This window comes from Abramis brama, assembly GCF_963993115.1.
Source record: "Abramis brama genome assembly, chromosome: 15".
Taxonomy (NCBI): domain Eukaryota; kingdom Metazoa; phylum Chordata; class Actinopteri; order Cypriniformes; family Leuciscidae; genus Abramis; species Abramis brama.
The window spans coordinates 17,748,264-17,761,504 of record NC_139977.1 but is presented as its reverse complement, the minus strand read 5'-3'; the positions used below and the strand labels follow the sequence as shown (position 1 = coordinate 17,761,504).

The window sequence follows — 13,241 nt, the reverse complement described above, 5'->3', positions numbered from 1 at the left end:
AACGTTTGATTCGGTTGATAAAGTTGCAAAAACAGAGCACCGAATATTTGCTTTGAATGAATTGTTATTATTTAGTCATCATTTTAGTGATCTCGGTCCGAGCAGTTCTTGAGTAACGTTAAACAACTCCGAATCATTGAACTGATAACTGCCATGTCCGATTCGTTATGAGCAAAACCGAGTGATTTGATGATAAGATTTGACTTATGGGTCGAAAAGTAAGTTGCTTTAAAACGTACTGGAAATATATTTACGAGTTGTTTGTAAAATAGTTATATCAACAAGCAAGATTTGGTTTTAATAAAGAGCATTAAAACGTACGTAAACTCAGCCGAGAGGAATAAATGAATAGTAGCCCATCGTTTAATGTAAATGAAAGAAGGTTCCAGGAGACTTTATTTTCACGTGTTGCTGCAACAAACTGTTCTGGGGCATATCAATTATGATAAGCTGTCTTATTAATAAAACGTAATATGTTTCTACGTTCATGTTGCTTTTCTGGAGCATGAAGTATGCCACGCCGTGATGACAGGGACCACGTGATTACGTAATAACGCGATGACGCAAAAGAGCGCTAAATCGTTTTGAAGCGGTTCTTTGAAATGAACTGGTCGAAAGAACCGACTCACTTGGACTTATCATCACCTCATCAAATTTCTCACCTTTTGAAGTCCACCTTTTCTATGTAATGAGCCGCATCGGAAATCGCACATCGGTGAGGTGTGACACATTTGCGTGAACTTCTGCGGGAGAAACGCCCGTGCGTGATGATGATGGAGGTTGGCACCACATGATTCGTTTGCCCCTTTTCCTTTGTAGTCTGTCATTTAACAGTTTCATGTGTTTGAACCGGAACGTTTCTCCATATCCGGTTCGTTCAGTTTGATGAGGGATTTAGAGATCTCAGCTTGTCCTCATTGGATCATTTACCTCCTGTGAAGCGGCGCGTGTCCTCACTGTAGCCACGTGATTGTGTTCAGTAAAGTGCTCAATGAACAAGGCAAAGCTAAAGAATGAGACCAAGTGACATGATGTAACCACATTACTGTTACTGTTGATTTCCTTCACACACATTCATCATATAAATACCATTCTGTTGGTATAGGTTAAATTCAGAGTTCAGGTTAATGTAAGTGTGGCAGAGGCAGAATGAACATGTTTGGCAGAAAGTACAGTGGACTTGGAGGCAGTGGGGCACAGTTACATTCTGCACACTTGCCAAAGTTGCAACACATCACATCCAACCAGGTGAAAGGGGAATAGTGTCTGTGTGATATCCGCTGAGGACAAAAAGGTGGAATTGTAGTTTTTGACCATAATCCGAGTGGCAGAGAGTCTATGATCATGATGTGAGTCCGTATATGTGCATTAACCTATATATATATATTTCAGAAAATGTGTGACTAGCTGCTCAATCCGAAAGTCCACAACCCCAGTATTGCTCCAGTAATCATAAGGAGCATAAATCATTGCTGGTTGTGTTCCCTACTTGGCAGTCGTTACGCATCTTGGGTAATTTTTTTATGTGCGATTGTGATAGACCTTTTTTCTTTGTTGCATACATTTTTTCGCATAAAATGGCAAGATCAGCAAATTTAAGAAATGGCATCATAGGTCAGTTTATCCCCGAGGGGGGTTTATGAACTGTGGGTACCGTGGAGTGGTTAAGAGTCTGTAGGGCATCTTTTGTGGAGGTATAATTAGACGTTTGGTTCTCTCTCCTGGATTAATGACCCTAATCTGGTGTGGACTGAGGCCATGGCACTGGGATTATGGACAGATTTGTGCAGTACTACAGTTCAAAAACTGTTCAGAGTCTTCCCAACATAACACTGCTTGAGAGTGAGGACATATAGGTGCTTGTTCGTCTCTGGGCTCGAATGCTGTTTGCTTGCTCAGCATGCACCTGCGTGTTAACAAAAAGAAAAGAGCAAGGATTACTGAAAAATAAACAGTAGTCCTCCTCATCTGTTTGCCATTTATTGCTTCTTTACAAATTCTTCTTTTAAATTAGACTTGCTGCATTTACACTGTAAGGTCTACTGCACATATTCAATATTTAGACACAGGACATTTTTTTTGTCCTGTCTGTTTACATTCACTTAAGACAGTCTGATTGTGTGCATTAATGACCTGACAAGATTCCCAGAGGCTGACAACAGCACAGTCTTGGATTGAGTTAGTTTTTAGCTGTAGTCTTCACAGATTTAATATGGGGCGTACTTTCTCCTATTAAGGGGAGGTGGTTGTTCTCAGTAACAGTAATTAACTTTTCCATTAAGGTTTTATTTGCCCACTTAAAACAATTTCCGGTGGCTTTTGTACTTTTTATAAGGCATTTTTTTATGCTAACCTTATCAAATGTCATGTTGTCAAATTTGAGTGCAATCAAAAAATTAGAATAAGACTATAGGGCTGTTACAATTATGTAAATACTGCTATAACAATTTTTTTTTAGATATCAAATTCAAATTTTTAATATATAAGTTTGAAATGATGGGGGGGGGGAATGAAATGTTAGGCTACTATACAACCGCAAAAACAGATAATATTGTCTAAAATGTAACTCACTTAATATTAACTTGAACTGTTGTATAAAATCAGTATCACATTTGCACGCGTTCTGATATTTGGGAAAAATAGCATTCTTTCTTGACCTCATCAAGACGATGATGATGAAGTTAAAACTAAAAAGGTCCGTCATTGTCTCCCATATTTCTCCTCAGGTATCATGTCTTCCAGAGAGCGACGCTCCGACCTGTACATAAAGGCTGAACCCAGCAGTCCTGAGGGAGGAGGAGGCGGAGGAGGAGGAGGAGGAGTAGGCGGCGGCGGGAGGACCAGCCCGGGAGGAGCGTCCTCAGACTCCTCTCAGAGTGCAGGAGGGGGTTCCAGAGGAGAAGGCGCTGGCCGCTACTCCCCGCCCCTTTACACCCCCGCTCTACGTTGCCATTTTAAGGAGGAGGGTGCAGATGGAGCCGAGGAGGGCTCCACCGGCAGCGGGGGAGGCCGCTGCAAGTATGCACTAAGCACGCTTCCCAAAAGGCTGTGCCTGGTGTGTGGAGATGTGGCGTCTGGCTACCACTACGGAGTGGCTTCATGTGAAGCCTGTAAGGCTTTCTTCAAAAGAACCATACAGGGTGAGCATGTCATACTGTGTTACAGATTCACTTGTCGTTACAGATAACTTGTAAGTAAGCCAAGCCCGCTAGTGGTCTGAATCAGTGTTTCCTGCTCCCCTTTAGTCATGTCTGACTCAAATTAAGCAATAGCTGTTTTTGAAAGTATCATTACTGACTGGTTGTTCATATGACATTTAGATATTTAAATAAATGTAAAAACTATATTTTAAATAATAATTGTATTATTGAATGATATTTATCGTTTATAAATATCTAATATTTTTTTATTAAGAGCAAGTGGCTTCTCGCTACAAAAACATAATTCTATAGGAAACACTGCTGTGAACTCTAGTGTAACGTCTTCACCTCCATCCAACAGGCAATATTGAGTACAGTTGTCCCGCCTCTAATGAATGTGAGATCACCAAGCGCCGCAGGAAGGCCTGTCAGGCATGTCGCTTCACCAAGTGCCTCAAAGTAGGCATGCTCAAAGAAGGTGAGGTGGCACCTGGCCAGCACAACCAGTCCTCTCTCTCACGATACCTAAGTACCTCATAGTGTACGGTGTGACCCACAGGCAGTGCCAATGCCCTAATCCTCTTTCTGTGTTTGGTGTGTGCGTCGGTGTAGGAGTCCGCCTGGACAGAGTCAGAGGAGGACGGCAGAAGTACAAGAGACGCCCAGAGGTGGAGAATGCCACGTACCAGAGTGCACCGATACCTTTAAGAAAAGAGGGAGAGAAGGGTAATAAAATATTATTTGTTAATTTAATTATTTTAAATGTTTTTAATAACTATTTTATTTTATTAAAACGAAGTCATTTTATTTTTGAAAACATTGCTCGCAATTATATAATTTTGTACATTTGATAGATAAACTTTGGCTTGACTTGATTATTTAGCTGAGTAATGTTTAGTTTGTTTCTCTCAGGTTCATCCAGCATCATTGTGTCTCATCTGCTGGTGGCGGAGCCAGAAAAGCTGTTTGCTATGCCAGACCCCTTGCAGCCCGACACGGCCCAGCGCACGCTCACCACTCTCTGTGATCTGGCCGACCGGGAACTAGTTGTTATCATCGGCTGGGCCAAGCACATTCCTGGTAAGTGAGTGCAAGGAGAGGAACTGCGAGATGGTTGGCAAGGAGACTGTTCTGGTGTCGAGCTACAAGTTTCTCACTCTCCTGTTACTTAAATTAAGCCAAAAGTAAAACTACCACATAGTTATGCCTTCCATGACCTTTGCCAACATGATTCACTGCCTGATTCATATTGCACACGAAACTGGAATGTACTTTCTGGATCTGGTAAGCTCTTCTTTGATTTATTGACTAAGGGCTTAAATGGTTTTATATCAATTTGCCTGGAAACATAGTATTTTAGGGTTAATATGGATTTGGATAAGGTTAAAAGGATGGAAAATCCCCTGCCAAAGTTTACCAGTTTAGTGGCATCAAAACTAGTATTGTTAACTTTTTTTATATATATGTATATATATTTGCATATTCTGCTTTGTTAGTCTGGTGTTGGTTTATTAATTAGTCTTAATTCCTGCTGTTTTTTCATGGTGGTCTATTATTATGGCTTAATCTATTTGAGATAAATGGCATGCACTGTGAACTGATAATGAAAACATAATGAACAGTGGTTTTACATTGGTCAGACAGTGGCTATTGACTGAATAATTAGCAATATGGACCAGATCTTATGAAGGGCTAATTTTTTCCACTAGAATTAAGTAGTATAATGGCACTAATTTTTGCAGCAAAGGTCCCCTGCAATCTGCCGAGAGTAGCAGACATCCTCTTTTGAAATATCCTCTTTTGCTCTGTGGAAAAAAAAAAGAGTTACTCATCATGTTTACTCATGCAAATTCTTGTTCTTCTTGATCTTGATCTAGTTATACTGATGCTTTTTACTTGGAAAAGTGTTACTTAGTAACCAAATACCACTAATATACTTGCCCCCGGTTTCATAGACAAGGCTTAAGCTTAGTCCAAGACTAAAATGCATGTTTGAGCTGTTTTAACTGAAAGCAACTTAACTGACAAATCTTTGTTTTGTCTCAAGATGCAAACCAGTAATGTTTTTTTTTCAAGGCACATTTATAAAAGGCACTTTAATGTCCAAATTGAACTAAGGCCTAATCCTGGCTTAATCTAAGACCTGTCTGTGAAACCGGACCTTGGCGTTTGGAAGAAGAGCAGATCAGGGGCACGTTCAAGCTCAAACCAGAGTTTTGCAACGGGGTTCGAGATACGTTTTCTCTTGTTTGGAGGGTGTGTCAAAAATGTCAGCCCAATCAGCAGCAACATGTATATAAACCACGCGGTATTAACGAGACAGCTCGCACAATGGGTCCAAGTAAAGTCGTTTACGAATGTGTTCGTTGCAGCTCGGTATACGCAACAATTTAAGATATTCGAAGACATGTTTATCGTAAGAGTTTTATAGTAAAAATATAGCATATCAGCAATAATGATAAGTCTAATACTCGCAATAAAAATAATACGTCATATAGATAATAACACAGTCTCGGAGGTAGGCTAAGTAGTGGATTATCCTTCACCTGAAATGTTTGTCTTTTCATCCTGAAATGCGAGGCAAATGTTGATCACAATAATTAGGAACCACATTTTCCACAAATCCCTTCACTCGATTGGGATGTTCTCTTTTATTCTGGACTGCAAGGACAGTGACTGTGTATTTTGCAGTATTAAACACAGATTTATACCGACTTCATCAGGCTCTGAAAATTCTTCAAAAAGAACACAAAGAATGGCCTTCTCAGCTGCCGTAGTTGCAACTCTTGCGTCATCAGAACAGGGTGTTCAATGCACCACTGTTTCCGTTTAAAAGCGTTTTGCAACTTTTTGTCGGAGCTGAACGCAGCCCAGATGCCAATAGACCTTATTCAGAGCAGCGCCATGACGGGTATGAAAGCAAGGATGTGAGGGATAGACTTGTACTGTGTTTTCAATGGCATCTGCTGTAAAGCTGTATATCACTTGTAATTTTCCACAGCTCATGTTGTCTGGAGTTTTTTTGTCTACTGAAACTTCTTAAAGATGTTTTTGCAGTGTTTCATCAGCAGAACAATCCAAAAACACATTAAATAACAGTACAACCCACTGAAGAGATGTATGTCTATCCCTCACAGCCTCGCTAAAAGATGGCACTTAAAAATCAAAGATGGCGCTGCTGTGAATAATGTCTGTGTGCCAATAACAGGCTAACATTTCAAGAGGCTATGACAATGCCAGCTAGAAAACAGTAGGAGCTTGTTAATCAATGATATTTGATGTTTCTCACATTTCTGCACTGCTGGGAAGTGCTGATCAATCACACCTTTCTGCAGAGAACAGGTGCCTATAGAAAGATTATAATTGAAGGGAACTGGAGCAGGTGAGTCAGAGCTACAGTCAGAATGTGGAAGACTTTTCTCCTAATTGCTGTCCGAGCTCAGTCTTGGAAGGAGCGAATTCAAGTGCTTTAGTCAGTCTCTGGCTATTTTCAAGACCTCCAATTTTAGAGCACTAATGTGAGTGTCCACTGTGTCTCTGTACTCATCATCAACAACTCTCATCCCGCTCTCCACACATCTCTCACTGTGCGTGTCCACTAGATCTGAGATGAGCAAGCCTTTCTTAGTCTCTGTAGGAGGTGAGCAGCTGGCTTTGCACAGGGTATTATGGGATTTACAGTGTCAAAAATCTGAGAAATGTTCAACTTTACCTCAGAAGTTGGCATTTTTCACCACTTGTTTGCATAAAGGTGTTGACATCTGTCATAAGCTTTTCAGAATTTACCAACAGTGCTGGAATTTCGCATCATGACGTATTACTATATTGAATTCATATTTCAAAAGCAGTTTCTCAGAATCTCAATGCCACTTTCAATACCAAGTCAAAATAAAGGAGTTAAAAATTAACAATACTATTAAAAACATTATAACAATATTAATTAAAACGTCGTGTAGCTTTTCTCAATTAAGTGAAAATAATTATTCAGTAAACAGTTAAGTGGTTTTCTCTTTTTCGTGTAATTTAAAAAAGTTTTTATTAATATTACTGACATAATAGACTGGCAGATCTTTTTGACCATCCTTTTGCATTGATTTAGTGCATTTAGTGATTATTTGTGCATTTTGAGCATATTTTTTATTAAATTTTTTGAACCAATGGACATGTATTGTCAAGCTCTCTCTTTTTCCTCCCTCATCCAGGCTTCCTCTCTCTGTCACTGGCTGACCAGATGTCCGTGCTGCAGTCGGTGTGGCTGGAGGTGTTGGTGTTGGGGGTGGCTTACCGCTCTCTCGGCTGCGAGGACGAGGTGGTGTTCGCCGAGGACTTCGTGCTGGATGAGGAGATGTCTCGTGTGGCCGGTCTGACCGAACTCAATGCTGCCATCAGTCAGCTTGCACGCCGTTTCAGGGCCCTGCAGCTGGACCGCGAGGAGTTTGTCATGCTCAAGGCCATCGCGCTCACCAACTCAGGTGCGCTTCCTGTCCAGATTTTCCTATTAATGACTCATTCATTCCGCTTCTATTTTTGTTCCCTGACCGACTGGTTACCCTCTGATCAAAACCCGCCTGACCTGACTGAGTCACCCAGTAATTAAGACCAGACCATATTCTGTTTTGTGTCGTAAACGTACCTATCTTGTCACTGTCTGCTTGTACGAATTCTTCCCCCGCCTGGAAGAACCCATGAAACTTTTGATTACTGTAAATAATAAATTCAACCCTCGTATCTGCTTCACCCACAGAATCTGTATTTGTTATGCAAATACTGGGAGTCGCATGCTTTGAATCTTGAACACACCCAAGACCTCTTCCTTACGCCTCACAGATCTGTGTGTACACGCTAAACATTAACCCCCACCAACAGACTTATCCATGGGTCAGTGACATTTAGCACAAGTGACAACAGTTAATAATTAGCACAAGATTCATATGTATCAGATTAATTGAATTGTTGTTCCATACCTGCATTTGTAACTGCTGCTCTCAGTAATCCTCATAAAGCTAGACTTGGGGCAGTCAGAATTTCTTCGAACATCACAACACACCGAATATGATGTCAAGCTCTTCGTTATAATAAATCACACAAAAAATACACTAGCGTTCAAAAGAGTTAGTATATTTGTTTGTTTTTAAAGAAATTCATACTTTTATTCAGAAAGGATGCAGTAAACTGAGGTATGGTTCTTTGAATTCAGCCCTGATTTAAATCTGTAATGTTTAGGTCCTCTATTGGTCAAATGTCTCCACGACTTTCCAATTCACCAAACTTGATCTTTCAGGTTTACATCGACATAATTTTATGCAAATTTTGCATTAAATAGCTGGATGGAAAAACCAAGATACAAAAAATGTCCCCAATGCACATACAAAATTTAAACACTCACTTGAGGTGGAGAAATGTTTTATTTCAGTTAGAAGGTCTGTGCATAAATTGATGGAATCACATTACTAGATACATTAATTAATTTCCTATGACTGAATAATTTGCTCTGAAAAAAAAAAAAATATTGTTCTGGTCATTTAGATATGCCAAAATTATTGGCTAATAATTGCATCACTCCAGATAAAGCATCTGTGAGCAAATTTCATCAGAGGGTTTTGTCTGCACGCTATTAAGTCACATGTAATTTATTCAGGGTTCCCACACCTTGGTTAACTTCAAATTCAAGGACCTTTCAAGGTCTTTCCAGGTCCAATACCCTCAAATTCAAGGACTTAATGTGGGGACACATTTCAAGAGAGAGCAAGGTTACATCGTTTCAGCGGTTTCAGCCTATTTTGCCATGTTTCATGCGGTGTCTGTGAAACATTGAGGTATCATCGTAGTAGTTTCGTGCACATTTGAACGTCATGGCAACGTACAACACAAAGTACCTCACCCGGGACACACTTAACGTAACGTGTAAATGCGCGTAACTTACATAAATCAAGCAAGCTAGTATGCATAGGACACAAACTGTTGGCGAAATAACACATTAGCGGACTGGAGGGAATAATATGGAATTTTTTCCAGAAAACTCAAGCACTTTCAAGGACCTGTATCTATGTATGTTTACTTTCAAGGATTTCAAGGACCCGTGGGTACCCTTTTTATTATTTTTAATAAAAGTGGCTTCAATAGTAGTCACTATTTCTATTTTGCACTAGTGTCTCTGGAAGTCAGTGGCTATTTTGTTCTCATGAACACTTGGGATAGAAATGTTTGATTTATTCACAAATTTTTGCAGGCTTTCACATAAATTAATTAGCACCCTCACTAGAATGACATAATGATTTATTTAGATATGATGGTCTAAACACTCGTCCTCTTCTCCTCTCTTCAGATTCGGTGTACATCGAGGACATGGAGGCCGTGCAGAAGTTACGGGACCTGCTGCATCAGGCTCTGCTGGAGATGGAGGTCCAGCGACGCCCTGACGACCCCCAGCGTGCCGGACGCCTCCTCCTCACCCTGCCCCTCCTCAGGCAGACCGCTGGCCGGGCCCTCACCACCTTCTACAGCATCAAGACCCGCGGCGGGGTGCCTATGCACAAACTCTTCCTGGAGATGCTGGAGGCCATGATGGACTCACCCTAGAGAATAAACGACGGATGAATGAAGGATGAAGAAAAAGGGCAAAAAGTTTGCCCAAAGTCTTTTTGCGTGCGCAAGGGCTACAAGAGCCAAAAGAGAACTTTTTTTGGGGGGGGGGTTGAATATGAAGAAGACGCTTTGTTTAGCTGTCCGCCAGTACTGCAGTCTTTCACATCCAATCCTCCTCCTCCATTTGATTTCAATGGGTACCACGTCAACATAGGCTTGGGTCAGTTCAGACACTTCATATTTATATCAGTCAGTGTTAGGTAAACCACACACAACGTGTAATTCATTACTGTAAACTCAGAGAAATTTACGTGCCAAGGGCGCCTACTGAGACTGCAGCAATATGAACTCTTACCTGAATCATACGATTCAGTGATATCTCCTCATTTACTGATAGTAGGCCACCAATCACTACAGTTATAATCAAGCGATTAAGCTTTCTTTCTCTCCTTAAATTGGTGCATAAAAGGCACTTGTGTAAAGTTAATGTCTTTTATAATGCACTCGCCATACTACAAGTGCTATCTAACTTTGTCCCGCTAGCTTTTTGTGGAATATGCAAAACATAAGTCAAGACTTACTGGAGAAAAGACAAACTTCAGTTTACTGGTGTACACTGGTACTGCAATTATACTGCAACATCATATTACGGAAAGCAATATGGAAGACTTCATGACCCATTTGATGTCAGCCATTTAAAAAAAAAAAAAAAAACGAGAGGCTGCCCTGCCACGTCCTGCTTTGAAACTAAATTTAGTTGTGGAGTAGTCGCATAAGAAAGACACTTTTTTTTTGATAGTAGAAAATTTCCAAGAAAAGCAGGCCGTCCTTTGTATAATAGCCAGTTGTTTTAAAGATTAACATCATCGTTTTGGGATATGGACTGCGTGAACGGGAGACCATGGGTACTATAAATGCTGAACTGAACCAACAGTGCGTCTAAATCAGGGTAAACAGGGAGTTTGTTCCTCCTGTAGGCCACTACTGTAGTTTTTGTTTTGTTTTTTGCTGTGATCATTTGTTTGGACGCCTCGGGACCCTTCTGGGGACGTCCTCGATTCTTCGGATGACACAGGCCTGCTCGTGACCGATTGAGCCACTTGTCAAGCTTTTTCATTCGTTCAGAGGAAAGATCATATTCCGTATTGTAATCCTCCATTTATGCATGGACGCAGTCGGACAGTCTTCGTCGTTCTGTGATATTCAAAGTCAAACTGAAAGCCTCAACATTAAATGCAAATTGGAAAGCCTCACGAGATAGGCTCCAACAGAGCCGTCGCTTCGAGACTCTTCGTTGGGTTCTTTTAAGACATGTTTGCGTAGTCTCCTCATAGTCTGATATTATATGCAATCATACTCCGTTTAGAGTGCTACAACTCGGCTACCTTTTATTTATTCTACACATGTGAAAACAGGAGGAAGAAAAGCCAGTTGCCATTTTGGCCTCTTTACCAATTTAAGTACTAAAAATGAAAAGCACTGATGTGCAGAGACAGACCTCGGAGGTGACGCCACATTTTCAGGGTGATTTTCACTGTATGACGTTTGCAGCAATGATTGTATGAGCGCTCTGAAAGTGGTTCACTGCAAATACACGCCATAGTCGCAGATGGAAAGAATATTCCATGGTTGATATTTATGATATTTTCAGCTCAAGACTAGTTTCAATCTGGGTCTGCAGAGTTTTAGCCCAAAATACTTTTACAAAATACAAAATAAAGACGTATTGTGATTCAGGCCTTTTGGATGATCATACGAGTTGCTGTTGCTCATGGCATGATTTTAGTTTTTGGTTTTCCATATACTCTATGAAGCTTGGCCTCAGGTTTGGTATTGAAATAAAGCAATTCATTTGGGAGATTGTTATAAAATGTCTTTTTTGTATTGAATTGTTTTTTTTTAGATTTCTCTTCTTGTGGTTGAAATACTAACTTTAAGGCATATGAAAGCCAGTGGACATTATATTCCTGTCTTTTTTGTGTGTGTGTGAGTGTGTGTGTTGACATTTCTATTCAATATAGTATTGCAGATTTCAGGCACTAATATATGTGTTGATCACTGCAAAACTTTCTCTCTCTTTTCTTTAAAATACTGCCAGTTTGGCTGTTATGGGAATTTTGGTATATTTCAATAAACTCTATCATTTTTGATTCAATCTATATGCGTTTATCAAAGCTAAAATACAAGTTTTTTCCTAACATTTCAGGAAGTTTTTTTTTCTTTTCTTTTCTTTTCTTTTCTTTTATACACAGGAGTTGATGTCTCTCCTAAGTGGTTATTGGGATGTCATGATTTGTGTACATAACCACGAATGATTGGGTCCATTCAAAGACAGCTGTAAAATATGTCAATGTTTGTGTCAATAATAACTCTAATATGATGATATTACAGTAGTGTTCATAATTGTAAGCATTATATAAAGCCATTTTGTCTGTCAGACTTAGAACATAACAAATGATTGAGAGATAAATTAAATTCATGGCTAGGTGTTTTTGTGTGTCTGTGTATATTTATGTAAATGAGCAATACCAGAATTTACCAAAATGTTTGTTTTCACATTTTACTGTATATTCATATACTGTAAATCAAACCTCAACAGTAACACTAGTGATAACAGTCGATAGTAATAAGTACAGTAAAGAGCAAATCAATATTTGTATTCCAAAATATTGTATTTAAAAGATTAAAATCTATTTTTTACTCAATTTGCGGATGTTTGTTAATATTATTGTTCTGGTATTTGTTTTGGTTGAAGTCAAATGATTGTAAATGTCTGTGCTTTGTTTCCTTTTTGTAAAGCTCAGTGGTTCAGCAGTAGTAATACACTTTGTTCATATTGAATCACTGTGAAGAGAAAGCAAACACTAAAACAACGGGGAAAAAATAGAGGTATTTTAAAATATTGTCAGTGTCAATGTTTTTTTGTAATAAATTAACAAGCGTCAGTCATCACTTGTCTTTGGATTTCTATGTCGTTTTGTCATTATCCTGTCTGTTCTTTCATGTGGTTGGAAACAAATCGTCAATTTTTTTATTCAAGACTTCAGTGAACATTCATGTAAAGTCTTTGGTCCATTCCATTGTTTTCATGTTGTGTGCAAAGCTGCAAATGGTGCTAGCATTTCATTTGATAGATAGCTCCCGTTGTTTGCAGTTACTTTAAAAGTACATTTATATAAATTTGTCGATTTTATAATTCGCTTCGTACCATTACACAGATAAATCACTTACCTAAGTGAGTTAGACGGCGAAGTAGTGCAAACTGAAATATTAGTAATGGAGAAACATAACATCACTCGCACAAGCATCGCACCACCTGCATGCATGTAAACTCAATACTGCCCCCGCGAGGTTAAGTGCTGTATAACCTCATACTCGTGCACGCGACCAGCGGGGAAACAGCGCCATCGTGAGGCCATTTCGGATTCAGAATTAGTGTGGAAAATCTCTAGGCCTGTTTTTAGTTTTAGTTGCGCTGCTGGGAGCCGTTTTATTGATAAGATCCTGCATAAAATA

General features: G+C 39.6%; 2 protein-coding genes and 1 long non-coding RNA gene across 4 annotated transcripts in view; 1 reads left to right on the top strand and 2 right to left on the bottom strand.

The window, feature by feature from the left end:
• LOC311097401 (hatching enzyme 1.2-like) overlaps positions 1–1,543 on the bottom strand; it is a 15,226-nt gene extending 13,683 nt beyond the window's left edge. The window contains exon 1 of the mRNA XM_084137032.1: positions 663–1,543. Within this exon, the coding sequence (XP_083993158.1) occupies positions 663–827 (165 nt within the window). The 5' untranslated portion in view covers positions 828–1,543. The remainder of the gene's footprint in view (positions 1–662) is intronic.
• esrra (estrogen-related receptor alpha) overlaps positions 1–12,674 on the top strand; it is an 18,175-nt gene extending 5,501 nt beyond the window's left edge. For both annotated transcript variants that reach the window (XM_084137030.1, XM_084137031.1), the window contains 6 exons: positions 2,727–3,140; positions 3,502–3,618; positions 3,753–3,866; positions 4,053–4,220; positions 7,343–7,612; positions 9,466–12,674. In XM_084137030.1, the coding sequence (XP_083993156.1) occupies positions 2,732–3,140; positions 3,502–3,618; positions 3,753–3,866; positions 4,053–4,220; positions 7,343–7,612; positions 9,466–9,719 (1,332 nt within the window). In that variant the 5' untranslated portion in view covers positions 2,727–2,731 and the 3' untranslated portion in view covers positions 9,720–12,674. The remainder of the gene's footprint in view (positions 1–2,726; positions 3,141–3,501; positions 3,619–3,752; positions 3,867–4,052; positions 4,221–7,342; positions 7,613–9,465) is intronic.
• LOC311097403 lies at positions 8,527–13,241 on the bottom strand. Its single transcript, XR_014609255.1, has 2 exons — positions 12,957–13,241; positions 8,527–9,715 (listed from the first exon to the last, which is right to left on the bottom strand). It is a non-coding gene; the product is annotated as an uncharacterized lncRNA (long non-coding RNA).